This window comes from Oenanthe melanoleuca, chromosome 5 (assembly GCF_029582105.1).
Source record: "Oenanthe melanoleuca isolate GR-GAL-2019-014 chromosome 5, OMel1.0, whole genome shotgun sequence".
In the NCBI taxonomy this organism is placed as follows: Eukaryota; Metazoa; Chordata; class Aves; order Passeriformes; family Muscicapidae; genus Oenanthe; species Oenanthe melanoleuca.
In genome coordinates, this window is record NC_079339.1 from 49,494,202 (window position 1) to 49,519,418 (window position 25,217).

General features: G+C 39.8%; 1 protein-coding gene across 4 annotated transcripts in view; it reads right to left on the bottom strand.

The window, feature by feature from the left end:
• BEGAIN (brain enriched guanylate kinase associated) overlaps positions 1–25,217 on the bottom strand; it is a 154,108-nt gene that overhangs the window by 50,269 nt on the left and 78,622 nt on the right. Inside the window, exons 3-6 of one of the 4 annotated variants that reach the window (XM_056493976.1) lie at positions 19,229–19,318; positions 5,804–5,965; positions 4,190–4,246; positions 72–138 (exon numbers count right to left, since the gene is read on the bottom strand). In XM_056493976.1, coding sequence (XP_056349951.1) covers positions 72–138; positions 4,190–4,246; positions 5,804–5,965; positions 19,229–19,318 — 376 coding nt within the window. The remainder of the gene's footprint in view (positions 1–71; positions 139–4,189; positions 4,247–5,803; positions 5,966–19,228; positions 19,319–25,217) is intronic. The other 3 variants (XM_056493977.1, XM_056493979.1, XM_056493978.1) reach the window with 3 other exon arrangements.

The following is a 25,217-nucleotide window of genomic DNA, read 5'->3' on the forward strand; positions in this document are numbered from 1 at the left end:
TTTTTCCAATGACTTAAGAATCATAAAACCATGTTTAATATATTAGAAAAAAAGCACTTATGATAACTTACCATTCTGTAAAGTTTATCCTCCAGATCCTGATTAATTCTTTGTAAGGCTAGGTAATTGTTTTGTATCCTAAAACAAAGATGACATCATGTAACTGAATGCATTGCTTTTCATGTTGTTTTTCACCTGTATTTTCATATCAGTACAAAACCTTGGCTTGCACTACTTGAATTCTATTTGCTTATCACTCCTGTTACCAGTCAGTGGTTGCCTTTGAAATGCAATTACCACCTGCTTCCTAAGCAAACTTTCAAATATCTTTGTCATATTTTCTTACTATATTTAGCAGCAAATTCCAGGAGGAAGTGAAGATATGTTAGTTGTTCTGCACTTGTGTGCAGACACACATTACAGCCTAGGAACTTGCACGAGATAATTATAGTTTTACATCAGGCTCAAGAATAGTGTGTAAGGGAGGAAGCTTGAGCTCTAGGCTTAGGCAGCACAAAAAAAGATTTATTGTGAAATTGCAGCAGAATCCTAATGACTGTAGCAACATGTGGGCATCAACATGTGACTTAGAAGAGAATATTTCTTCTTTCAGCAAAAGTTCAAGAAGTTGCCTATTTTTTCCAGGAAGTATATTTAGATAGCTTAGCTGAGAAAAGATGGGTATTTATTTTTATCAGCACTTAGGGATTGAATGAACTCATAAAATGAGGCTTCCCTACTTATTCCAGAGCAACACACCAAAGAAAAGTTTCAGCCTGCACATCTTTAGGTTGCTTAGATGGTAACCTTGGTATTGTAATGAACAAGCTGCACAGCCTGTGGGAAAACCATTGGAATTTTGGAAGCAGCTATGGCTTTGTCTCCACAGAACCCAAGGAGGAGAGCTCCTTGTTCATTAGTACCCATCACCTCAGCACGATGTATAACAAATGTAAAAGCAAATGTTACAAGCTCAGCTGTGAAAAGTTTGTCTGAATAAATCGGTATGGCTGTACTGATCAATAGGTCACAGTATTTTCAGCAGTGAGGAGATGTCAGGTGATGTGCAAATGTTTTCACTGTAAGAGTGAACTCAGATGCAATCCACAGTTATAGAACAAAACACCCTCCCTCTGAAGAGTCTGGATCTGGGTGTAGTTTCTGTGGTTATCAGGATGGGACTGGGATTAAAGAAGTCCCTTTGTTTATCGTTTGGTGAGGAGTGGCTCTGGAGCTGGCATGATCTGTTTCCCAAGCTGGCTGTGAATCAAAGGCTCCAGCCCAGCCCTTCTCGGCAATGCGATGCTTATCTCGGCTTCTGTTGCCATGGAGATTTTCCTTCCAGCTAAATGATCAGAATTCTCCATTCAGGGCAGTGACACAACTTGCAGTGTCCCTCTTAAGGGAGGCAGAGCTCTGGCTGGGCTGCCAGCCCTGCAATAACATCTGCTGCACAGACCTGGCAGGGGATGTCTGTGCCAAGGACATCTGCTCTGTGCATATAAATAATGACATCCCCGTGGGTGAACCTCCTCGGGGTGCCAAGGGTCAGCCCACTGTCAGGGCAGCCACTTCCAAAATTCACTGCAAGCCTGGGGAGAGTCTCAGTGCTGCCTTTGTTTTACAGAGCTGCTGAGCAGAACTTCCCTCCTGGGAGGAGGATCTGTGTAAACAGTGTTTGGTGACCCAAATGGGCTGAAAATCTCTGACACTTGTACTGTGAGACTTGGTCAATCCTCACCAATTCTCATAGTGCTATTGTGTTTGTGTCCAGGTGACTTAAAGGATGGACTGAAGTTTACAATTCTCTGCACTCTCCATGCTCCTCACAGCATTTACCACTTAGCCTCTCCATAGACATTGATTTGTGCAGCTCTAGGTTTACTTGGGATTTCCCCAGCTGTCATCACAACAGAGACAAATCTCAGGGTATTCTATACCCATCTTTTCATGGTACAGAAGAAAGCATAAAGAAGAAATCTTGATAAAAGAAGGGTTAAAATTGCTTTGTGTGCAGCTGCTCAGCACAAAAATTTTGTTTTGCTGGTAAGGAAAGGATTTAGAAAGGATTTGCAGGAAGAAAGGATTTAGAGAAGTAAAAGAGTGCCTTATGGCTGAGCCCAGAAGTGCCCCAGCATCTTCTCTGTCATGGTTTATATTTTTTGTCTAGCAAAACAAAATAGTACAGGTTAAATTTGCTTTGCATCCAGGCATTCTGTGGTTCAAGTGGAGGTGGTGTAAAAACTGATTTAAACATTAGCACCTGCAATGCCCTAAAAGTTTGCATGGGTTCAAAAGCACTTGCATAACTTTCTGAAAGTTAAGGGTAGAAAAAATGTTGTTCAAGGCCTTTCTAGCCCAGGTGCCCTTGTACCCTGCAATGTGGACAGCTCAGGGGAAACCCTGCAGGTTCCCTTTCCATAACTTTGCAACCATGAATAAAACCAGCATTAATTGCTGCTTGGATAGCAGGCTTATCATGATAACAATGGGTTTGTTCCTCAGCTCCTGTTTCCACTTTGTCTCTTGATATGGATGGTTGAAATGTTGATTATCAGTAATTATTTTTCAATGACAATACTTCCATGCCATACATGGTGTTGGAGGGTTTTGCAAGAGTTTATCACAATCTACTTCTCACTTTGTAGCTTCTTTTGCCTTTGCCCATCACATTTTTGTATATTTTGGAGAAAGTAGGCCACAAACTCTAGTTCTCTAACACATTCATTTTGCACTGAGAAAATGACCACTTCCCAGTACAGTCAAATCAAATCTAAAAAAAAAAAAAAAAATCCACAGTAAGTAGGAAGCTGAGCTTGAAAAAGTGTTTCTATTGAGAACAGTATGCAAAGGTAGTCAAAATAAGCACAAACACATCCACATGTACACAAGCACATACACATGCACCTATATGCAGAAACCCCAAATTGGAAATTCACTGTGCCAAAAGAAGTGTCAGCAAATGTAGGTGGCAAGGAGAGAAATGGACTCAGAAATACATGGGAAAAAAGTGTTAAAGGGATAAAAGAGGAACAGAGTCAGATCAATCTTTAGGCAAAACTGTAAGATAAAGGGAAAGGGAAATAAAGAATAGGGAAATTTATTCAAATTTGAAAATGATCTGATGAGCAAATTGTAAGAAGGGAATTTCTACTAGACTGTAGCTAGCTTTGAAAAGTGACTCTTGAAATAGCAGCTTTTTGATCAAAAAATTTTCTCTCCCTGTTATCCCAAGTTATACCAATATCCTTATGAAAACAATAGTTTTTCTTCCAGGACGCCTGTTCAGAACACCCCTTCAGTCTGTGAAATGCCTTGATTTTGGTGAAATAATTGTATGTGTGGGCTAATCTCAGTGCTAAATATATGCTTGTATGAGGTTACTTTTCATGCCTTAAAATAACTCTACTTTCTGTTGAAAGATAAAATGGGGACCTCAGCAAGTTGTTGCCCAGGGCAGAGCCTCAAGGAAGAAACCCAAATTGAACTTTGGAGTCCAGATGTGGTTCCAAGTTTGGATTTTGAAATTTTTTTAGATTTTAACTTATAAAAGCTGTGCTGACCATGTCAGATAAGGGACCACTGTGAGGAATATGAAATCCTTTTTCAGTCACTTTTCAAAGCTGAACCTAAGATTTACAGTTACTATTTTCAGGTCTAGTTAGCACTGGTCTCCCACTGAGGAAAAAGAAAGAGGCCATCTCTAATGTTTGTAGAGAATTTGAAAACTTGACCATGGAGCCACACAAGTGACCTCTCTTGAGTGAAACTGGGGAGGCCCAGAAACAGCACAGGGAATTCTGGATAAAATAAGACAAAGAAACTCAGAAAGGACTACAAAAGGATAGTCATTCATCCTCTTGGAAATAAAATTCCACTTCACAGAAAAGGAAATTTAATAACAGAAATGTTCTCCAGTGTACAAGTGGGATCTTGTTACAAAGGGCCTATTCATTTATGGGGGGATGAATTTCTCTCCTTGTGCAGTGAATAAAGGAAGAGACTCATAATTGAAACTAATCCCACTTCTTTGTTTTTCTCACACTGATTTTCCTCTGTGACATGTTGCTGACAAGCTTTTGGATGACAGTTTTTTTTTCAGACATTATTCTTCCCCAGGTTGACAAATCTAGATGTTCAACTTGCAGGATGCCTTGCTATTCTCAATAGAAACATTTTTAAAGCTCACCTCGTAAAATATTTTGGGCTTCCATTATGATATGTCTTCAGGGGAGTAATCACCTGCCTGAAACATAATTTTTAATATAAGTTTTCTTCATAATATGGTACAAGGTTCCATTAGAATATTGGAAAGTCAGTTCTGCTGATGTGATGTTCTGGTGTGAGTGCCAGACTTGGCCTGAGTTTCCAGGGGTGCTGAACTCATTGGTGCCCAGAGCAGTTGATAAGAGGCTTTCTGCTGACTAGGAAGCCCATCTGTTTTAACAGAAGGGGGATGGTTTTTGGGCAGCTGCTTATGGCAGCCCCAAACTGATCCTTCAAGAGAAAAGAGCACCAGTGTTCCCTGTCCTGGAAAGTATTGAAGCAAAACTACATCAAGAATGAAGTTACTTTCAGTGGCTCTGCTCTAAGTGAAAAGATAGGAAAAATATTGTTGACAAGAAAAGTATAGGGAGAACCTCCAGATTGCTCTTAATAGATGTGTATAGATTTCAAAATCACCATGACACCTGCATATTTTAGTCTCATTTTGAGGAGCATCCCCAATTAGAGAAGTATTTAAGTTATAAGACCACAGTAGGCTGTTTCCTAAATTGAGACCTTACAGACTCATTCTGTTTAAAATTTGCATTAAATGATTTGGTTGACTCAGTTTATTGGTGCTTTCTGTCATTGTTTTGGTTTGGCTTATGTAAATAATGAAAAGTATTTCTTTGGGTATTGCCCTGGAATGATTTATTCTGAATTTCGTTTTGAGTCATCCAATGAATTAATCAAATAGTTCCATGAAGATATCAGTTTAAGAAAGTCTCACAAGACATGCAAATACATTCCTGCATAAGTAGATAATTCTAGTTTCAGAAGTTTTGAAAACAAATGAAAAATGGGTATTAAGAATCATGATAAAATTTAGGCTAAATCTACAGACCATTTTAATCAGTGCCAGGAATGTGGGGAGTGCATGCTTAACATAATTTATCAGTAACATTAACTAGGTCCCTGATTTGCAACAGCACTGTACCACAGCTACAACAGTTTTAAATAATAGCTTTCATTCCTTTCTGCTTGAGAATAAAAAAGAAATTATTTGCTATACTATAATGCAAAATGCCTTAATATGATTTCAACTGAACATAGTCACAGTTTCAAGTGATGGAGAGCCAAATTCTATTCTCTCATATCAGTGTAATGAATTATAAACAAAGAAAATGTGCAAAGTCATAAAAAAATACCTGTATATATAGAGTATAAATAATATATGTCTATATATATGTGTAGTAGGTTTATAGCCTTTGTATGTGTAATGCCATATGGCACTACCCCATATGTATGGTTCTAGAGAAATAATGTCATATTTGCACATATATAGGTGTATTTCTATTTGCATATTTGTTTTTAGTGCAGAGAGATTTTACATATCACATGTGAATAACTTCATGTGGCATGTAATATATATTCAGGAAAATATATTCATATATTAAATATGAAACAAAATATGCAATCAATAAATAATAAATCATGCATGCTTGCAACTGTGATTGGTTTTACTTACATAGGTCTTTAATACAGTCACTCCTAAAATTCTAATAACTCAGTTCATTTCAAAAAGTTCATTACTAACCTTCTCAGTTTTTCAGTAACTTTTTCAAGTTCCTCCTGAGCACGTCTCAGTTCTATTTCAAGATACTGACGTGTAGAGTCAAACTCCGTTTCAAGCATTTCCAGCTTATGGGTAGTGTATGACAGGCGCTTTCGTAATTCCCCCTTCTGTTCTTGCAAAGTACTAGAAAAACAAAGACCACAGCTGTAGAATTTAGCTGCTCCCAGAAAGCTTTTTATGATCCACTCTTTGACCAGCTCCCTAGAGTACAGCTTGGCCTCAAGCCAGAGAAGTGTGCTTAATTTGTTTACTGCACTTTGAAAATCTTCTGATTCAGACAGCTGACTATCTTCCATCTGTCCTTTCTGGTGTATTTATTGCTACTACCTCATTATCCAGAATGGAATATACTGTGAAAGAATCTTCATTAAAATACAAAACACAGTCTAGAGTTTGGTTTCACACAGGACTTTCCATTTAGAATTATCTAACCATAATGCTGACTGAAGCAGTAGGTCTCTATTGAGCAGCAACAATAAATTGTGCAAAAATATTTCTTGCCTAAAATCCAAATTACAGTTCTATGGAGGAAGAAATTTTTGTCTTATTTGATTCCTTTTTCAGCCCAATCATTGTCACAAAGATGCCAGATATATTATTGTTCAGCATTACATTTGGAGAACGGAAATCTATTAATAATATCACAATTTTAAGGTTGTAGATATTTCCCTTTTTCTCCCACTTATTTGGGAGGCAAGGCTTTCCAGACTCAGGTGTAATCCCTAATTTTACAGTTCTTTCACTAAAGAACTTATGCCCTGATTGCAAACTATCTTCAGTTACAGTCTTAAACAAAACAAAGCACGAGATTCAGGTGAGCCACTCGGCATATGCCTTAGTTCTTATCTGCACAATGGAGATTTTTGTATCTTTGTCTACTTAGTTTGCAAGCTCTTCAGTCTTCTAGCAGTTGAACAGCAGGATGGGATTCCTGCCAGGGCTGGGATCTCTGGAGATGGCTGGAACTTGGTTCATACACTGGAGCTGATCTCAGCTCCAGGTGGGAGCTCTGAGGCACTGTGGAACTGGGGTCTGCCATCACCTAGACACACAGTGCTGCCACAGGATGCATTGTGTATTGCCTTGCTTTGTTTTAATCACATGATAAAAATAGTTCCTCATAAATGAATGGCAAATCTTGATTCCCTTTGATGTCAAGTGAGTGCTGCCATCAGCTGCAGCAGAATAATGTTTTGGGTCTTTAATTAGACAAGAGAGTTGGGAACAACATGTCAGTCTTCAAGGAACACTTATCTGAGCTGTCTACAGTGTGACTGGCTTCTCCCCTGCAAGCTGTGATGGGAGCTCAGTAAGTTAAGGCAAAAGCCTTACTATTGCTGCCTGTTTGATCCATGCAGCTCTGAGCAGGAAACAGCCCAATGTTTGCCAACACGGCGCTCTATTTCAATTGCACATATTGCGTGGTTACAGTTATACTTAGATTACCACTTGTGGTTATATTCTCTTAAAATAATGTATTCTAATTCAGACATTTAATGCAGCTCCACTTAATATAACCATTTAATTTTTATATTTTGCTTGGTGAATTAAACTCTGAAGTTATCTAGGGAACTGGGAGCCCATGCTGCTCATTTCTACATGTCCCCATTGATGATGTTACCACATCATGCCGCCTTTCACTTGCTCTGCTTCTGGCTTGTTCCTGCTTCTCCTCTGCTCATCTTGGGAAAGAGGAGTGGTCAGTTCTCCTTCCTGTAGCCTGGAAACTCAGATTTTCTTCTGTGAAGTGCCAGTTAGAGTGTCAAAACTGTTTAGAGTCTTCTCTCTTGTTTAGGACAAGTCTTCTGCTGCTCTAAAAATCTAACTACTAGGATTTGTGTGAAAGTAGGCAGTAGGTCCTCCAGCTACTATTTTGGATAAAAATGCCCAGGCTGAGGCTGCTGGGCAAGTGCAGTTGATGCAAGTTAAAGCAGATCAGGGAAAGTTGGAGCATCTTGCTGCACTGGGAAGTTTTGGACAGAGGGAGCATAATCCTTGTGATGAAGAGAAGCTATTATTGTACAAATATAATGGTAGTTCCAGGATGTTTAAGTTAGTAATAGTTGAAGACTACTTATTAAAAGAGGAAAAAGGGGAAAGTTAATCACCTCCAATAACTTTGATTTTTCTTCCTTATGTAGGTATGTCTTGCTTTGGGTCTCAGTTGTGAGAAGACTAAGCAGGAGCAAAACCCCTGACTCCTCAAATGAAGTTGCTTCTGCATAGGCCAGTGGGCCTAGACCTGTCTATGTGGGGAAATTTGGGGTTAAAAATCTGAGTTCTGTGTAAAGCTTGATCCTGAAGTGGAAGGTGATGCTGGTCTGAGATGCCAAAATGTGCTTTCATTCAGATTCAGATCTGGACAGTTTGGCAGGTTTTGGCAGGCTGAAACTTATGCTGGAAGGATAAATTTCCAGTTCACTTTTTCCTTTGGAGTTCACTTTAAAGTACTTGTATTCTTGAATTCTTAGCTTTCAGAATGAGATTATTCAATCCATTAAAATCAGGATTATTCTAGTGAGGTTTACTGAAACAGTCTATGTGCATGGACTCTGTTTTGGGCAGTAAAACATAGGTGAAGCTTTGTTCAAAAAAAAGAAAAAGCTCCACTGATTAAAGCACAACTCAGGCAGCTTCAAAGATGAAACTTATTCTCAACCAGAAAACCATAATTCTAAAAAGATCTACTCATTTCCACCCATTCTGAAAAGATGGGGTGATATTTTAAACTCTCTCAAACCTAGGAGAACCCCTCCTCACTGTGTATTTTGAGTCATCTGATCAGTGTTAAAACAGCTGTTGGTTTGAGAGGACATATAATTTTTAGATAGGAAATAATCCCTGATTTGTGATGGGATTATTTAGGATACAATAGTAGATGCATAACAGTGAGTCCTTATTAAGAAGGTAAGAAATTTAGAAGGAAATTACATTCTGACACGAATATGCTGAGTGGCAAGAAACTTATAGTCATTTTTATGGAAGAAGAAAAAAGAGAGAGAGAAAAAAACCCAGCTGAGAAAGTGTTAAACCATCTGCTTTAATATCCATCTTGAGTCAAGCAAGTTCTGGAAAGATAGCTAACTTTAAGCAATGGCACAATTTACACTCGTGAATGGCACAACAGGGAAATTTTCCCAAATCTTGGATTGTAACCATTGAATGGGTACTAATAGATGTAATACTGAGAGCAGATTTCCCAGGACTCCCAAGTTGGCTTTGATTTCTGCATGATTTGAGCCTTATCTAGATACATTACTGGTGTGAGGTAAACCCTGTTGTTTTCTCTTGATTTTGGTTCTATATGAACAATTATCTAAGAAGCAAAGGCAAAGCAAGTGAAACAGCAGAAAGAATAAGAGGATGCAATGTATCAAATTCTGCATCTCTAATAACAGGATGAGAGTCTCAATTTTTGTTTTGTACTAATCTAAGGTATTTCATGAGATTTTTCTTTGTCTGTTTTGGTGGATTTCTTTTCCCCCCATATCTCATGAAACAGATGTTCTTTCTCTGGAAACCTTCCCCTTACCATTATCTTCCAGTGTTATCACATAATGACATGCTTGGATTCTCATTCCTTATGCTGTGTTGTGTTTTTTGTTCTTGAAATCTGAGGTTTTCATGAGGAGGGCTTAATTTTGTTCTGTACTACTGTAAATTTGATAGTGGTAATTTAATCAGAGTGGAAAAGAGGGAAAAGATAAAAAAGTCAAAACATGGAGTTCACAAAGTCAACCATTTAGCATTTTCCTTTTCTTCAAACAACCAACTCCATAAATTAGCTGCATTTTGTTTCTGCTTGTCACATACTGGTTAATTAGAAAAGTTCATTGCACAATTTTTTAATGCTACTAAATCACTATATTTTGATCAATAATTTATGTTTTATGGATAGTTGATCCTCATGGTTCTTTAATTTTATATAAATGTAAAACTAAGGAAACAATTAAATGGAAAAAAATTACAGCCAGGAGAAAGGACAGGACTTATTTGCAAATAAAAATTAATCTGGTAGGGTTATGTTTTAGCAATCTGATAGTGCTTTATCTTAGAAAAGACAAATCCCATATTCCATGGTCTTCCTGCAATTCTGATGGCTTCAAGGAGTATGGAATTACAGAGCAAGTTTAAAGGCCCTGTGGATTATTCCACCTTTAGCATAAGGGGTTGTCCATTTCTTTTAATGTTCTCTAATGTTCTGCTCCTGTGACAATCAGAGGTCTACAAGTCATTACCCACTTTGCTTCATTAAAATATTTCTTTAACAACAAGGACAGTAAATACAATATTAAATATTTAGACTGTTGAAAAAACACCTCTCAAGGGAAGCTACTTTCAAGGTTATTAAAAACAAGTCTTTAAACTCTCCAAAGTATTATTTTCCCTGATTAGCTCTGTTTATATTCATAAAAAGTGTAAAACAGATGAAACATCTATTTGCACAGAAATTTGTGCCCACAAACATTATCTCAGCCTGCAGCTGTTAGCCAGGGTTAAGCTGTAGTGCTGGCTCCAGGTGAGCAGATTCCCACTGGATTTCAGACAAAGCTGAGATGCCACAAGATAAGGGCCTATTCTGAGGAAGGTGTGCTGGAAAACAAGCAGGTTCTCATTGTACCTGTCTGATCTTGTGCCAGCTCATCTGCCTGGCAGATGGGCTGAAGACAAAGGAGTGCTGGCATGCAAAGCTGGGGATGCTCAGTTGCCTGGAGGCCAGAGGATTTTGGAGCCTTCTGCCTTCAGGTGGCCCACAAAGAGGGTCCCTGAACCTTTATTCCATAAGAGTTGATATCTATGGATATGCCCCATTAGTGGAGCATTCCAGCAGCCCCAGTCTCCACATCACTGGTCAAACTGCTTCAGCAGCACTTTCCACACCTGCCTGCCCCCCAGGGCTCTGGCCTGGCTGGTTCTGCAATGCTGTTTAAAACCAGAGAAAACACATTTCTTTTGAACTAGGGGAATTCTCTCTGAATGGACTGATTACATTCCTTCACACTGCTGCTGAAGTGAGTGAAAAAGAATTGGGATTAGGGAGGTATTAGGAGGGAAATCGGCAGGGAAAGGAATGTGAAACAAAGGCAAGACAGATGCCCATGCCAAATATACTGAAAAACACCCAGATTGAAGGTTCTCTTTTCTGGATAGTGAAACAGAAGTTTTAATGCAGCTGTGAAATCCTAAGTAGAACTAATTGCATTTTGTGGGTGATAAGCCTGTCCTGGAAGAAATAACGTGTAAGAAGGAACTAACCTGGACTGGGCTTTGGATCTCTGAGTTTTGAGCATGCTTTGGCAAAGGTTATACCACTCAAGAGAGTTAAGGCAAGACTGAGCTTGCCTACTGCTGGTGAGCTCTGGCTCCTGTTCTTAGCCCAGAGCAGGCACTACCAGGATGAATTAATCTGCCCTATTTTAGAAGCCTACTTTGAGAGGAGCTGACGCAGATCTGGAAGTCTCCACTTCCGTTAATTACAAAGGGAATCTGGTCAAGCATCTCAGACACAGACAATCACATCTCATCAGATAACTCCCCCTCTTCCTGACTCAGTTCTGTGTGTATGGCATGAGGTAATATTATTTCCTTTCTTGTTTGCTTAGATGGCGTGGGTCCCACAGAAATGAACCACTAACCGCTTCAAAGTGTTTATCAGATCTGCTTCGTGTCTGCCATGTGTCACATTCTAAAAAAAGCTTCACGGGATCAGGAGTTTGGGAGCACTGAGGAAAACTTAAAAAATGTCTTCTGAGCAGAATTTCAAAGATAATGTTTTCTTCTTTTACCCTGTGGGGTTTTGTCTAGGGAAAAGTCAATAACCATCAACCCTAGAGAGGCATTGGGAAGGAGCATAAAGATCAGGAGAGGGTCTCTGGGAAAGGCCAAGGGAGAACTGTGCTCCCAGTCATGCCACGCCAACTTGGGCCACTGGTGACAGACATGGCAGGCAGCCAGAGGCTTTGAGGCAGCTTTGTGACCCTGCTTTCCTGGAAGCACTCTCCCAACACTGCATGTCTGCTGTGCATCTCTGCAAAGAAAGCAGCTGTTTGGCTCAAAAAAAGCAGCCATCCACACCCCTGGTTTTGTTTCTGATTTTTGGATGCAGCTGATCATCACAGAGATGAAAATCATCAGCCAGGCAAGAGGAAAGGCTCTGGGAGACACTTTCCTGAGTCAGCTCTCACCCAGGGAGCAGCAAGATGGGAACAGAGATCTCTGGGGATGTTCACAGCTGGAGAGACGCCAGCAGGTCCTCAGTGCTGCTGCATTTCTGCCCAATGGAGCTGGACTGCATTGCCAGCTTGATTTTGACACTACCAAGGAATTTTGGCTCCAGCAGCCCTACCACATCTGGTAGTCTGGATTACTCAGGACTTTTTATTCCAGCACATTTTTTCTGGACATGACTCTGGAATGGGTCTGCATGCTGCCCAAGGTGGAGATGCTGCAAGAAAGGCACCCAAAGCCCAGCTTAGGAGGAATAACTTTGAGATGACAGTTGTGACTTTGAATATGACCCCTCAACAATGTTTTTTCAAGTTGTAGTTGTTGGGAAATGAAGTCAAAGCATTTTACAAGTGTTTTCTAGATTAATGAAAGATTTTTAATGAAGCAGTAATTGGATTTCTGTGTTAATCAAGTTTTGATTATGTGCTACATGCTCAGGGTCACCATTTCAAAAGGTTAATGCCAAAACTATTTTCCTTATCTGCAGTTTTTGTGTCTAACCTTGCTCTTGCTTTATTGATTAGAAGGGGGATGGGATCAAATTACAAAGTCAAGATCCACAGTCTGAGAATCCAACTACAGACTTGAAATTATACATTTTATTGGGGAAAAAGATTACATGCTGCAGCTCAGACCCAGAGTCAAACCTACAAATCTCAATTCTCTTGCACTCCTTATTCAGCTGCTTCAAAGAAATTTGCTTATGCAAATGTGTATAAAAAAAAAAGTTCTTCAATAGGCATTTTCCTATAAATTCGGGCTCACACAGACTTTGTTCAGCTTACCTAGTTTTTTCTTTTAAATTTTTACCAAGGTTTGTCAGGATTTTTTTCATTACAGCACTTCCACCAAATTTGTCCATTAATTTCAAAGAAGTTTCTTATATTTGAAACTTTGGAGTAGGAACAGTTTGCCTGTCAAATTGCATGCAGATCTCTCCTTCCTGTAGAGATATATATACAAATATATTTAGACAGATAGCTTTTGAAGGAGTTTTTTTTCCAAGTATTAAATAATTTGAATTTTCTTTGCAGTACTTGTTTTCAAAATAAACAACCTGAAGCTGGGTTTGGATTATGAGAAGGAAGGCCTGTACATATGTTCCAGAACAAATGTGTGGGAGATCCAAATCTGGAGCTCAGATAGTTTCCAAATGACTGATGGACACATAAAACAAGTAACAGAGTCCTTTTCTTAGGTTCCAGGCATTCTGGCAGAATTTAAACCAGAGAAGAGGGATCCTTTATCAGAAAAATTAGAGAGAGCCATTTGGAAGGGAGGTGGGGAAAGAAGAGATGTTTAGCAGTTGAAGTGCCAAGAGCTGTGGGATAGATCCTTAGCATGACAGCCTATTTGAGGCACCTGTAGAGTTCATAGAGCTACTTTAAAACAGATTCATCACTGGATTTTGGAAGGTAGACATGGTTCTTTACTTTGGACATGAGTACTTCACACTTTTATAATTCACACAATTAAAAATTCAGACCTGACAAGATATATCATATGGTAAATGTATCTAAACTGTACTGGCCTTATTCATAAGAGGTAGAAAAGAGTGATCTCTCTTAAAAATAAAACTGAATTATGTTTGGGTTATAATGACCTGACAGTCTTTCATTGCAGAAGGGTGACTTCTGTAACAAATATCAGAAGCCACTGACACATCTATCCAACAAGAGCATTCAGTATTAACTGCAATATGAGGTGATTAAGATATGAAAATTCAGTTATGTGTTGACATGCAAAAAACCCTTAGAGGACCATCTGTCAGCACTCAGTTGTGTTAAGTGAATGCCATTATTGTCAGTGAAACGTGACAAGATTTTAAAAATATACTCATAATAAAGACATACAAGTTTTCCTTTATTTAAAGGTGCTATCCATAACCTAAGGCTCTGAATGGATTGAATAGAAATATCATGAATGCAACTCCAGCTTTCAGAAATAGACACTAAAGGTGTTTCGATTATTTTAAATGAAATTTCTTCAGCAGGTGATGATTTTAAATGAAGTTTCCTCAGCAGACGATTTTGATTCCCCCCGTGTACTGAAAAACACAAAGGACAAATGAAGTGTGAGGATGCAGACCTGTGACCAGGGAGTGTTAATTGCAGAGCACAAAGCAAGGGCACAGAGCAGCTCGTGGGGAGGAAGGAATGTGGAGTTACAAACCAGGATGTGCAATGTCACTGCTTGGTGCAAGGGCTGAGCAGAGACTGAAGGGCTGAGCCAGCTCTCTGAGGACTGATTTAATACTTCTGCCAACTTGGTTTGGAACTGGAGTCTTCCAAATGTCTTTCTGTCCCCTGTTAATGAGATGACCATTTTTGCTTGTGAGACACTTGTGAGGTTAAATACCTGAGTGTGTGAGAAATGAATGCAGTGCACAGCAAAACATCAGGAGCCTTGTGCCCAAATTCAAAAACGACTAAAGCAGAGGGAAAAAGTGGAACCAGCAGAAGTTGTTACTATGATCTTTGCCTTCTTCCCAGCTGCCTCCTAGTGCCTCTGTTAGGCTCTCCTTAAAGTGGGAACTAATTGTTTTCAGCTCTGTAGTAGCAGTGGCTTAAAGTAAGCCTTTAGGCTCTGTAAGTGATTCTACAGGAGTTTGAATAATTTGTTTCTCTGTATTGCTAGAAAATGAAGGGATGGAGAGCTGGAAAATATGGTCCCAAGAGAAGACAACCAGCATGTGATTCCAGGAGGAATACATTCTCTCTGGCCCATTCTCTAGAGGCAGGAAAGACATGTTTATTTTCCTGCCATAATGAAGGACTCTGCTCATGTTCATGCCCTGCTTCATATTTTCTGCATTGTTCAAATGTTGCCTAGTGGCTGGGACACATCTGAAATGAATCAGCTGGTTAAACTGGGAGAGAAGGGAGGAAACTTCTGGTGTGGCAAACTTCAGACAGCATTTGTCCAAGAGAGCAGAGTCATAATGACCTGACCCTTCCTAGGGATTGAGGGATTTCACTTTCTGTCCAGACTCTGCTGCCCACATGGCTCTGGAAGAAGGTTCACCCAGTAAGAGCTGCTGTTTCCTGGCTTCCCAGAGGCTGAGAAGTTTCCATAAAATATTTGGTTAGCAGAAATGGTGGGTTAGAGTGCAAAGTTGGAGGGTTTGAAAGGGTAAGAAAACCTGCAGCAAAGAATGGCTGCAACAATTATGATGCTGCAGAGGCCACTGGTGGCAGGGGGGGCTCAGACAGCAAGTTATTTGAAGCTGTTGTGCAGTTGTTGTTTGCTTTTTAATGTCTGCCAGGATCCCACCTGTCTGCATGGCATCTCACCAGGGAATCCAGACTACCAAGAGGTGATAAGAAAGGGGAAAAAAATAGTAAGGTATTGAAAAATTGAGGAAGCAAAATTAGAGGCAGACTTCAATTTGTGATTAGAAAGCTAAAGAGAGCTCTCCAGGTGATTAAGCAGGCTCTCCTTAGATTAGCAGTAGCTCTCCTTGCAGCTTTGAGTGGCCAGCCTCTAGATTGCTTTGGTTTGTAGTCACGGATAAGCACTCCCTCTGGAAATTACTGAGAGCAGCCTGCCACATCAGCTCACAAGCTTATAAAGTTATATTTTAATTGTGTTATTAAACCTTTCTCACTTTTGTTTTCGTCTGTTTATTTCCCTGATTCATCTGGATCAAGCTGTGCTGGAACAGAAGTGTGGTTCCTCCTGAATTGTGCAGTTTGTGTGTAATAGGAATGGAATGAGAATGGGTGAAGCCCACTGCCCAGAAACAATCTGAAATTGATCTTACTCTTTCTATTACAGGACTGAGGTTGGAAGTGTGGTAGGGGAATACTGGAGAAATGTGCTTTAGCAGTAGGGATAGAATTTTGTTCCCATTTTATTTGGTATAAAACATCCAGACATAGGTTAATGGAGAGAGGTCATAATCTCTGTTCTCATCTTAACTATTGCTTTCCTTTCCCAATCCTTTTCTCTTTCCTCTGATTTGAAATTCATCTTTGTCTTGCTCAAGGGACTCATTTAGGTGGGTTGGCTTAACACTTCCATCAGAAAGGTTATACTAAGCAGGTGAAAAAATCAAATATATTCTTCTGGCTCAGGAACCAGTCAGACAGAATTACTACTGGGAGTGGGGTAGGGGAGGAACAGCAAATGCTACTGCTTTTTTCCTTTATAAGCAGTGTATATTTGAGCAAACTACTGAATTTTCCTTCTGACTATACCTGTTACAGTTGTGCTCTGATCTCTGTTGTGACAGAAGTCATGCAAGATGGGAGCTGCTGCTGTATCTCCAACTTGAATCCACAGGTGCTTGCCTTTTAAAAAGTGCCCCTGCTTGCCAGATGTTACTGCTAAAGAGCCCAGGAGGAATGCTGCTCTTGCCTGGAGTGACACAGCACTGCCCCTTCAGACACCTTCAGGGGCCAGGGGTGCAGCCAGCTCTGCTCTCCAGCCCTTGGCTCCCCTCTCACACAGCTCTGTGACATTGCCAAGGGACCTGCCAGACAGGTGAGCTCTGGGCACTTTCTGGAAGACTTTCTGGCAGTAGAATAGATCATTGGTTTGGTAACACAAGGAAACAATTGCATTAAATAACTTAACAGTTTGATTTACTCAATTGATTAAATCCTAAGCTGGGGCACACCCCAATTCTCAGCTGTGCACGTGTAATTGAGATTCTGAGGAAAATTATTACTACACATAGACTCATGTAGAAGGTGTTGAACAGCAACAATGAGAGCTACAGGCTCGTACCTGAATGAACTTATTTTGCCTGAATATTTCAAGGTATTTTTAGTTTTCCTACAATAACAAATGATCCTCAGCTCTTTGATCAACTTGATATTACAGTAAAAGAAAAGAAGGAAAAAAAGACAAAGGAGTTGCCATCTGTCATCTGTGGCTAATTATTTCAAGCCCTACCTTGTTTTATACAGTGCAGCACACTATTTTGGGACTTGTTAACTGGGAAGTCTACTCTGCAAGAGTATAAATGAGTTCACCTCTAGCATGTTCCCCACAGCTCAGCATGTTGTGCCATCATTTCACACAACTTTCCTCCCAGCTGAATGTCATAATTTATTAGTTCAGTATTTTATCCTGCTCCCCTGGCTGCACTGGCTTTTCAGTGTAAGATATTCTGTTTTGTCATTTTGTCACTTTTCTTTTTTTTAATTTTTTTTTTTTTTTTTTTGTGGCTGTATGGGAAAGGAGAGGGAACAGGACTACTGCATTCCTCCAAACTTTTTTACCAGTCCTGCACCTTGACACTTGGGTAGTTTTTGGAGCGAGCCAGCAAATGAAGGAGCTCTCTGCAAATCTGGAGGGACCAAGCCAGGCAGCAGGTGTTCATCCAAAGAGCTGCTCCCAGGATTGATGTGAAAAGCAAGGCAGCACATGCTCCTTCAGAGGGGACCCAGGAGCCCTTGGAATCCACCTGTCCTGGGATGTAGCACTGACACTTGTCAAACTCACTGTTTTTCATTTTACCAAACAAACATTTTTGGTTTTTTATTAGTTCCTTCAGCAAGATGTTATTTTTCAATATAACTAGAAAGAAAGTTTACATATATTGTTTTACAGTCTAGATATGTTGAAACAGTGAGATTAAGACCTGAGTTACTCAACAGGAAAGAAACAAACCAGCTTTCAGGAAATAGGAAAAAATCTCTAAAAATTTGGATCCTAGTGAGCTTTTCAAAGAGTAGGTAGGAAAATGAACATTACTTTTCATTGGCTGTTTATTTTTATTTTTTTGTGAAATGGCTGAAAAGGCAGAGCTAAAATCTTGGATTTGTGCATTTTAAATTGTAGTACACTTGGAGATAAATGGTGGTATTGTCTTCTACAAGAGTAAGCTTTTTTTATTTCATAAGTAACAACTACAAGTAGACAGTGGTAGGAAAAAAAAATATTTGTAGTGAGCCCTACAGAAAGACAACTATCATCCCAAGACTCAGAAATTCCATGTGGACATCCATTTTAAAACAGAATGTAAGATCAAACTCAGTGATGACAGCGTGGATGTGTGAATTTGTTCTAATTTTAAAGGACTTCCAAATATTCAACCAAGTTGGAATTAGGGTCAAACATTTTGTAAAAGAGTTTTATATGCCTGAATTATGTTTCACTTCACTGGTCATTTCTTGATTTTAGCAAGAACAAGCAGTAGAGCAAAGCTATTTTTGCATCAAGATCTTCCAAACCCAGGTAAGAATAAAGTGTACCTGCAGAATCCCAGGGGACTGAAAAGCAGGAATTCAAATCACTTTATTAAGATTGCTGGGTTTTTTTCACTGCACAGAGTGTAGACTGTGTGAAAAAAATCAAAAAGAATCTCACTTATGTCTTTCTTACACTATCAGCACTCTTAACATAAAATTTCTCACACATTATTATCTCTTATTCAGAGAATATCAATAGACTGCAGGAACCAATCTGAAGCTTAGTCTCTCTTTATTTTTTAACCTAAATATCTTCTTACTTTTAAATATAATGCAGTATTTCATATGTCATTGAAAGGCATAGGATTAGTGAATTACATTTCTTCTACATACCTGCCACTTGAAATAAAGTCAAGCAAAAAAGAATAGACAGTGAATTCAGGAGAAAAGTAGAAAAGAATTTAAGCAAAATACGGAAAACTGAGTCATTGCTTAAACTTACACTACATGCTGCACAGAAATATGAACCAGAATCAGTCATAACTCCCCACCCTTTCAGTATTCTGTACCTATAGCCCTGAAAAATCCTTAGTTCAGGAGACTCAAGATTAATATAAACCTGGTAAAGGAAACAGAATATATATACACACCAGCAATTAAGGAAGGTGGGAGAACTGCCCAGATAACTGTGGTACCAACAGTGAAATGCAATGCACCTGTACTGCCAAGCTACTCCATCAGAAAAAGAGATTAACTGGTAGTAGGCAGCTGTGGATTTTGCAGCTTCTTAAACATCTTTCAGTTTATATGCATGTTAATTACAATTATTACAGGCTTGGCTGAGGCAAGCATCTAGAGCAGTATAACAAACAGATCTGCTGTTATTGCCTAGTCCAGAAAACACAGTGCAACTGAACAGTGAGAGACCACAGACTAGCATGAAGAAATGAAACATTCTTATGGACAACAGAAAGTTAGAAAGAAGGCATAACTTCACAAAACATCACTTTTTAGTTACCTGTCCCAGAGAGTAGGTGAAGATTTTGCGAGCCTGCCCTGGAGAATTCTAGGTTGCCATAGGCAGGTTGGCACCCAGGAATTTCGTACCCTGTAGCATGAATAGAGGATAAACCATGGCTAGGTGTGGCTCACAACACATACCAGTGATAACCTAGCTAGATTGGCTTCATATTAGAAGGTTATGCCATAATTTGGTACTAATTATTATTCAGGATATCTTACTTTAAAGCTGTATTAAAACTACAAAACAGAGTGATGCTACAGCACACACATTAACTTTCATGTCTGACTTTTGTAGGGCAGAATAAGCATTTACAATTGGTATTGTGATGGCTCTAAATGGGTGCTTCTCCATCTATTTTACTGCAGAAACATTTGGTCTTAAGATTTGGAAATCAAGCCCTTATATTTTTGCATTCTAAAAACTTCAGCTTAAACAAATTTATGCTTTGTTGAAAGAGGGTCATCAAAATTCCTTCTGAGCACCATGGTGAGAACATGTTTAACAGTGTTAATTGAATCTGGGCTGAGGTTCAAGTCCTGTGTACCAGGTTCTGTGCTCATCCACCAGCAGCAGAACAATAGCTGCAAAATGTTTGCTGGGAAAGAAAAGCACAAAGAGGAGCAATCTGAACTAGCAATAGCAGCTATGAATAACACACAGCAAAAGCAGATCCTGAGCCCAGGAGAAGGACGAGGCAGGCAAATTAGCAATGAGAACTGTTGCCCAACATTAGCATCAAGCAATGCTGGTAAGATTCAAAACAGTCTGTGCAGTCCTTAGCCAAGCAAATCCTTCCTCACTGAAGTCAAAGGTGGTTTTTCCTGAGTAAATTCTGAGTAAGAACTACAATATTTGGCCATGCAGAACACTCATACAGTATTGCTTTATTCCTTTGCAATATCAGAAATACAACACAACATTCCTGGAAGGACAAACTCAATAAAAAAATCAGGTTTTCCTCACACAAGCATATCCTTATTTATGATCCAGAATCTTTGCATCAACTTTCCCTGTGGTCAGTGATCACTGCACATCCAGAAAATCCTACCCTCCAGTATTCACCATCAATTCCCACTGGTTACTGAAGAGCAGGGACCTTGTGGGCCATGAGCACATCTTTACATACATGACATATTTCAGGAGTGCTACAGAGAGCAGCAGAGGATCTTAGTGTTTCTGGGAAAGGATAACCCTGCTGAGGCTCCTGCCACTGCCCTAAGCCTGCCCTGGGTTTGGCTTCAGGTCAAAGACTACTGGCAGCAAGATGATGGTTTTTGAGCACCCTGAGGAAAAGCTGTAAGTGAATTCCAGCATGATACTTCAGCTATACCACTGAGTAAAAGAAAAAAACATTTTAGTATCTTTTAACTTCTTCCATACTGGATTTGGATTTAGTATGTGAAGACACATGAGGAAGACATTAAAAATGTGGGAGCCCAAGTATTTAGTGTTGTCATCACATGAATTTGTAGCAATATCAACTTTGATATCAAACTGGGGGTGAGAATAAATCTTTTCAGTGTAACACCTTGGTGCTGTTGGCTCTTCAGTAAATTGTCAGTATTACTTTGGATTATATATTTTTAACTGCTTTTTTGATGTTCTCAAACTGCAAATGTCATAATCAATAGGTGTGTACATATTTAATGCACACAGTTCTGTAGAACTTCACTGTGCATTTTCATTCTCAGCTATGGATATTAGGAAAGCAGTCAGTTATAGAAACACAGTTATGGAAAAGGTCTTTACCTGGCTCTCCATTTTGTATTTGCATACTTTTAGGTACAAAAATTAAAAATCACTTGAGCAATCTTAATTTTGGAAAAAAACCCCAACCAAACAGAACAGGAATTTAGCCATAGGTTTTTCCAGAATGAGCAGAGGTTTTTCAAGTCAGTACATTTTGCATATTTCTCTGCACTTCACTAAGAAACCCTCTATAGGAGTGTTCTAATGAAATAACAAAACTTGAAAATCCTGAGATGGCTTAAATGAAAACATTAGGCTTTTGAAGCCTGTAAAATTAAATGTGGGCTCCTGGTGCAAAGAAGCCATTTGAGCAAAGAGAAATCTCTGCTGCCTTCATATCCATTACAAGTTCTCCTCATGTAATCTTAATCTATCTCTACCTTTCACTGATATTTAGCAAGTGGCTTTGCCATAGGTTAACATTGACAAAATATTTTAAGGCTGTGAGGTTGTGAGATGTTTTGACAGAGATGGGAGTGGTGTAAATTCCACTTTAGCTGTTTGTTCAGTGTTTTTCCTGACAAGGTTTTTGTAGTAAGTCACATGTAATTGCTCCATAAATGAGCTAAGACAGAGAAAAGCTCTCTGCTCTAAATGTGGTGGATCTTTCAAAAGCTCCCCAAAGGGATTTAATAACATCCTGTCTCACATAATCAGTGTCACTTGTAGTCAGTCTAATCCTATTCTCATATGCAAGGTCAAAAAATAATTAGTAATGGTAAGATTTATTTGCTTGATATTAAACCACAAAAATTAATTTGTTGGCCTCTGCAGTTTACTAGGGATATTGTTTTAGCATTGGCAAATAAGAAATTAGCAAGAGAGAAACATTTTTTTCTAAAGCAACTGTAAATTTTAAAGGAAAAAAAATGGGAAAAGCTCCCTGTTCTGTCACTGTGTTGTTTCCTTTCTGAAATAACAGCTGTAAGAAATTTTTAAGCATTTCAAATAAGAAAGCAGACTATGTAAAAAAATATTGTATAGTCACTCCAGATAATTAGTAGTTTACTACAGGAAAATTATCAGTCTAGAACAACATGATGATAAAGTTTTTCAGATTACCAAGTTTTAAAACTACTTTTTATTATGCCAAGGCATGATAAAGTAACTCATTTTTCTCTTCTTTCTCCAGAGCTTTGCTTATGCTTCACTGATGTGATTGAGACTGACTCTAGTGTCAAGTGAGGCTGGAATTTGGACACACTGTTTTAACAGTCTGTGTTTCCTTGTCTTGTCCTAGAACATGCAGTATGTTACTTCAAATATTGTCTGTGGCTCATCTGGCAATAATCACAGAGGATACTTACAGATATATAGAGAATTAAAAAAAAAAAAAAAGACATGGATTTCTTAGTGAGACATGACCAACACTGTCTAGAGGAGAAAGCTAACAGTTCATCAGTTTTGGTGCCACAAGGTAGTTGATCCACTGTGCCTGGAATAGACACATGCAGACTGCTATCCCTATTTAAGAAATAATCTGGTAAGAAAAATAAATGCAATGCCTCTTATTATCCCCTCTCCAAATTCTGTAGGTGGTGAATAAATTTTTTTTCAGTTCTCCCTGACACTGCAGCTGAAGAGAGGAGTGAGAATCTGAGAGAAGCCATTCCACTGATGCCAAGGTCAGTGCAGCAGGAGGGCAGGAGGTGCTGGGGCAGCCCAGGTGCAGCCCATGGTGAGGGAGCTGAGCCCCTACTGTGTCCCTGGGGAAGGGCTCCACACTGGAGCAGGGAGAGTGGGGAACCCTCCCACTGAGTGATGGGCTGACCACAGTCCCCATTCCCATCCTCCTGTGATGGGAGAAGATAGATGAGGGTCAAGGAGGGAGGGGTGGTGGGAAGGTGTTTCAAGACTTAGATTTTATTTTCTCATTATTCTACTCTGATTTCATTGGTGATAAACTGCTTTCCCCAAGCAGGGTCTGTTTGGCTCATGATGGTTATTGCTGTGTGATTGCTGTGCTCTCAGCACATGAGCCTTTCAGAATATTTTCTTTCCCCTCTCTGTCCAGTTGAGAGGGGAAGTGACAGGGCAGTTTGGGTGAGCACCAGGGTCAACTCACAACAGCAGAACCCACATGTCTATTTTACAAATTTCAAATGCACATCTGAAAGATTTTTCTGAAATATGTTTTCAGAAGTTGGAGAATTTTGTGCTTGCTCCACTTCTGAGTGCAAGACTTAGTGAGTAGATTTAAGAAGCCTTTAAGCAAAAGTCACCCCAAAGCTTACACCTGTTAAAGGGAGAAGGATTCTCTGTAAAGCAGGAAGGAATGTATCCTGGTCTAAATTTTAGCTTAAAGTCAGTGATTTTTAAGACATGAAGGGGATTTGAAAGTCACCCTCAAACTGGGCTGTGCTATTATGATTTCTGTACTTGCCCAATTTAGCCCTATTTTACCCCACTATGAACAACTTGAGCACAAGGACCGCTATTTTTGCTTCTATTAACACCATGAAGCTATTTTAAGGGCATGCTTTTATAAATACTAATAACCTGAGATGAGCCATTGGCAGAGCAAGCTGGGAGAACCACAGGGGCACTGAGAACACACTGTCACGACTCCAGCTCCACATCCCGTGGCACTGATGCTGGCTGAGCATCACAGAGCTGTCAGCTCTGCTTTCCTTCTACCTGCTTTCCTACCAGTCATGCCAGTGCAGGTAACTGGCTGTCATCTCCACAGAACAAAGGGTGAAGCTAATAAAAATGTCAAACCATCCATTTTCTGTGAGGGGGTGGCAGTTCTATTCCTGGAGTTACCAGAACTATCCATGACCACAGCATTAAACAGTGTAAAACTGCTGCAGGGACTACATGTATCTTAATGAATGTTTTAAATATAACTCCCCAGTGTAAAACAGGGTCCTATGGAAGCATGCATCCCACCAGTTGGGGTATTTTGCTGGGACTGGGTCAATAGTTCTGCAGTGCAGACACAGATGCCAGCAGAGTGTGTGAGAATATAACGAGGCTGGGATGTCCATGAAGCAGAAAAGGGAGGACACCTGTAATCAGTGAAGTTAAGACCTATTTTAAGACAGTATAGGAACACAGAGGTGCTGCTCTGCCAGCTCAATTTGACATATTTTAGGAGAGGGTATCTCTGTGAAAAAGGCCTGCTGGTTTCCATAGCTCTCAGTAACTTTCTGAGCAGGCAAAATCCCTACTTTTTGTTCACTCATCCTATTTCTTGTCCTTTTTTTTTTTGCCTCACTCTTCTAAAGAGCTCCTGCCATGGCTTCTCTTCATCTCCAGCTTTGTCCATCAGTTCAGTCCCCAAATTAGATGTCTCTTGTATGGTCACTGGCTGCTCTTAGTGCATCACCCACTTCTCATGGTAAGAGACCACTTCCCTGTGCCCTCTTGGAAAGACAGACACTAAAAACCTTCACTAAGAGTTAGGGAGGAAATCTTAGTCTTGAAACTCTAACATCAAGAACACTTAACTGAGTTTGAACTTATGTGAGATCTAGTTCAGTAACTAATGCTCTTGAAGTGCACGACTTTGAAAAAGTCATAGAACTACAGAATGGTTTTGGTTGGAAGGGACCTTAAAGATCATCTAATTTCAACTCCCCTGCCATGGTCTGGGACATCTCCCACTGGACAAGGTTGCTCAAAGTCCCATCCTATCTGGCCTTGAGCAATTCCAGGGCTGAGGCATCCCTAACTCCTTTGGACAATCTGAGCCTCACCACCCTCACAGCAAAGAATTTATTCCCAGTATTTTATCTAAATTTATGCTTTTCCAATTTAAAACCATTCTTCCTTGTCCATCACTACATGCCCTTCTCCATGCTCTCCTGTGAGCCCCCTTTAGGAATTCCTCCAGGTCCTTCTCCTCAGGGCTGTTCTCCATCCATTCTCTGCCCAGCCTGTGTTTGTGTTTGGGATTGCCCTCACCCATAAGCAGGACCTTGCTCTTGGCCTTGTTGTACCTCATCAGCTCCCACCTCTGAGCCTGTCCAGGTCCCTCTGGATGGATCCCTTCCCCCAGGTGTGCCCACTCCAGGCACAGCTTGGTGCTTGAGGGTGTGCAGAGTCCCACCGCCCATGTCGATGGCAAAATGGGAAATAGTGTCTTCTTTATTAAATGGTGTCTTCTTTATTAAATGGTGTCTTTATTCCTCACAGAGCTATTTAACCTGGCCCCTGTTAAAGCCAAACTGCTGACTGGAGGGTCTGGAATTCCTTTGTTCTGCTTTTCAGGTGACCTCCTACTGACAAG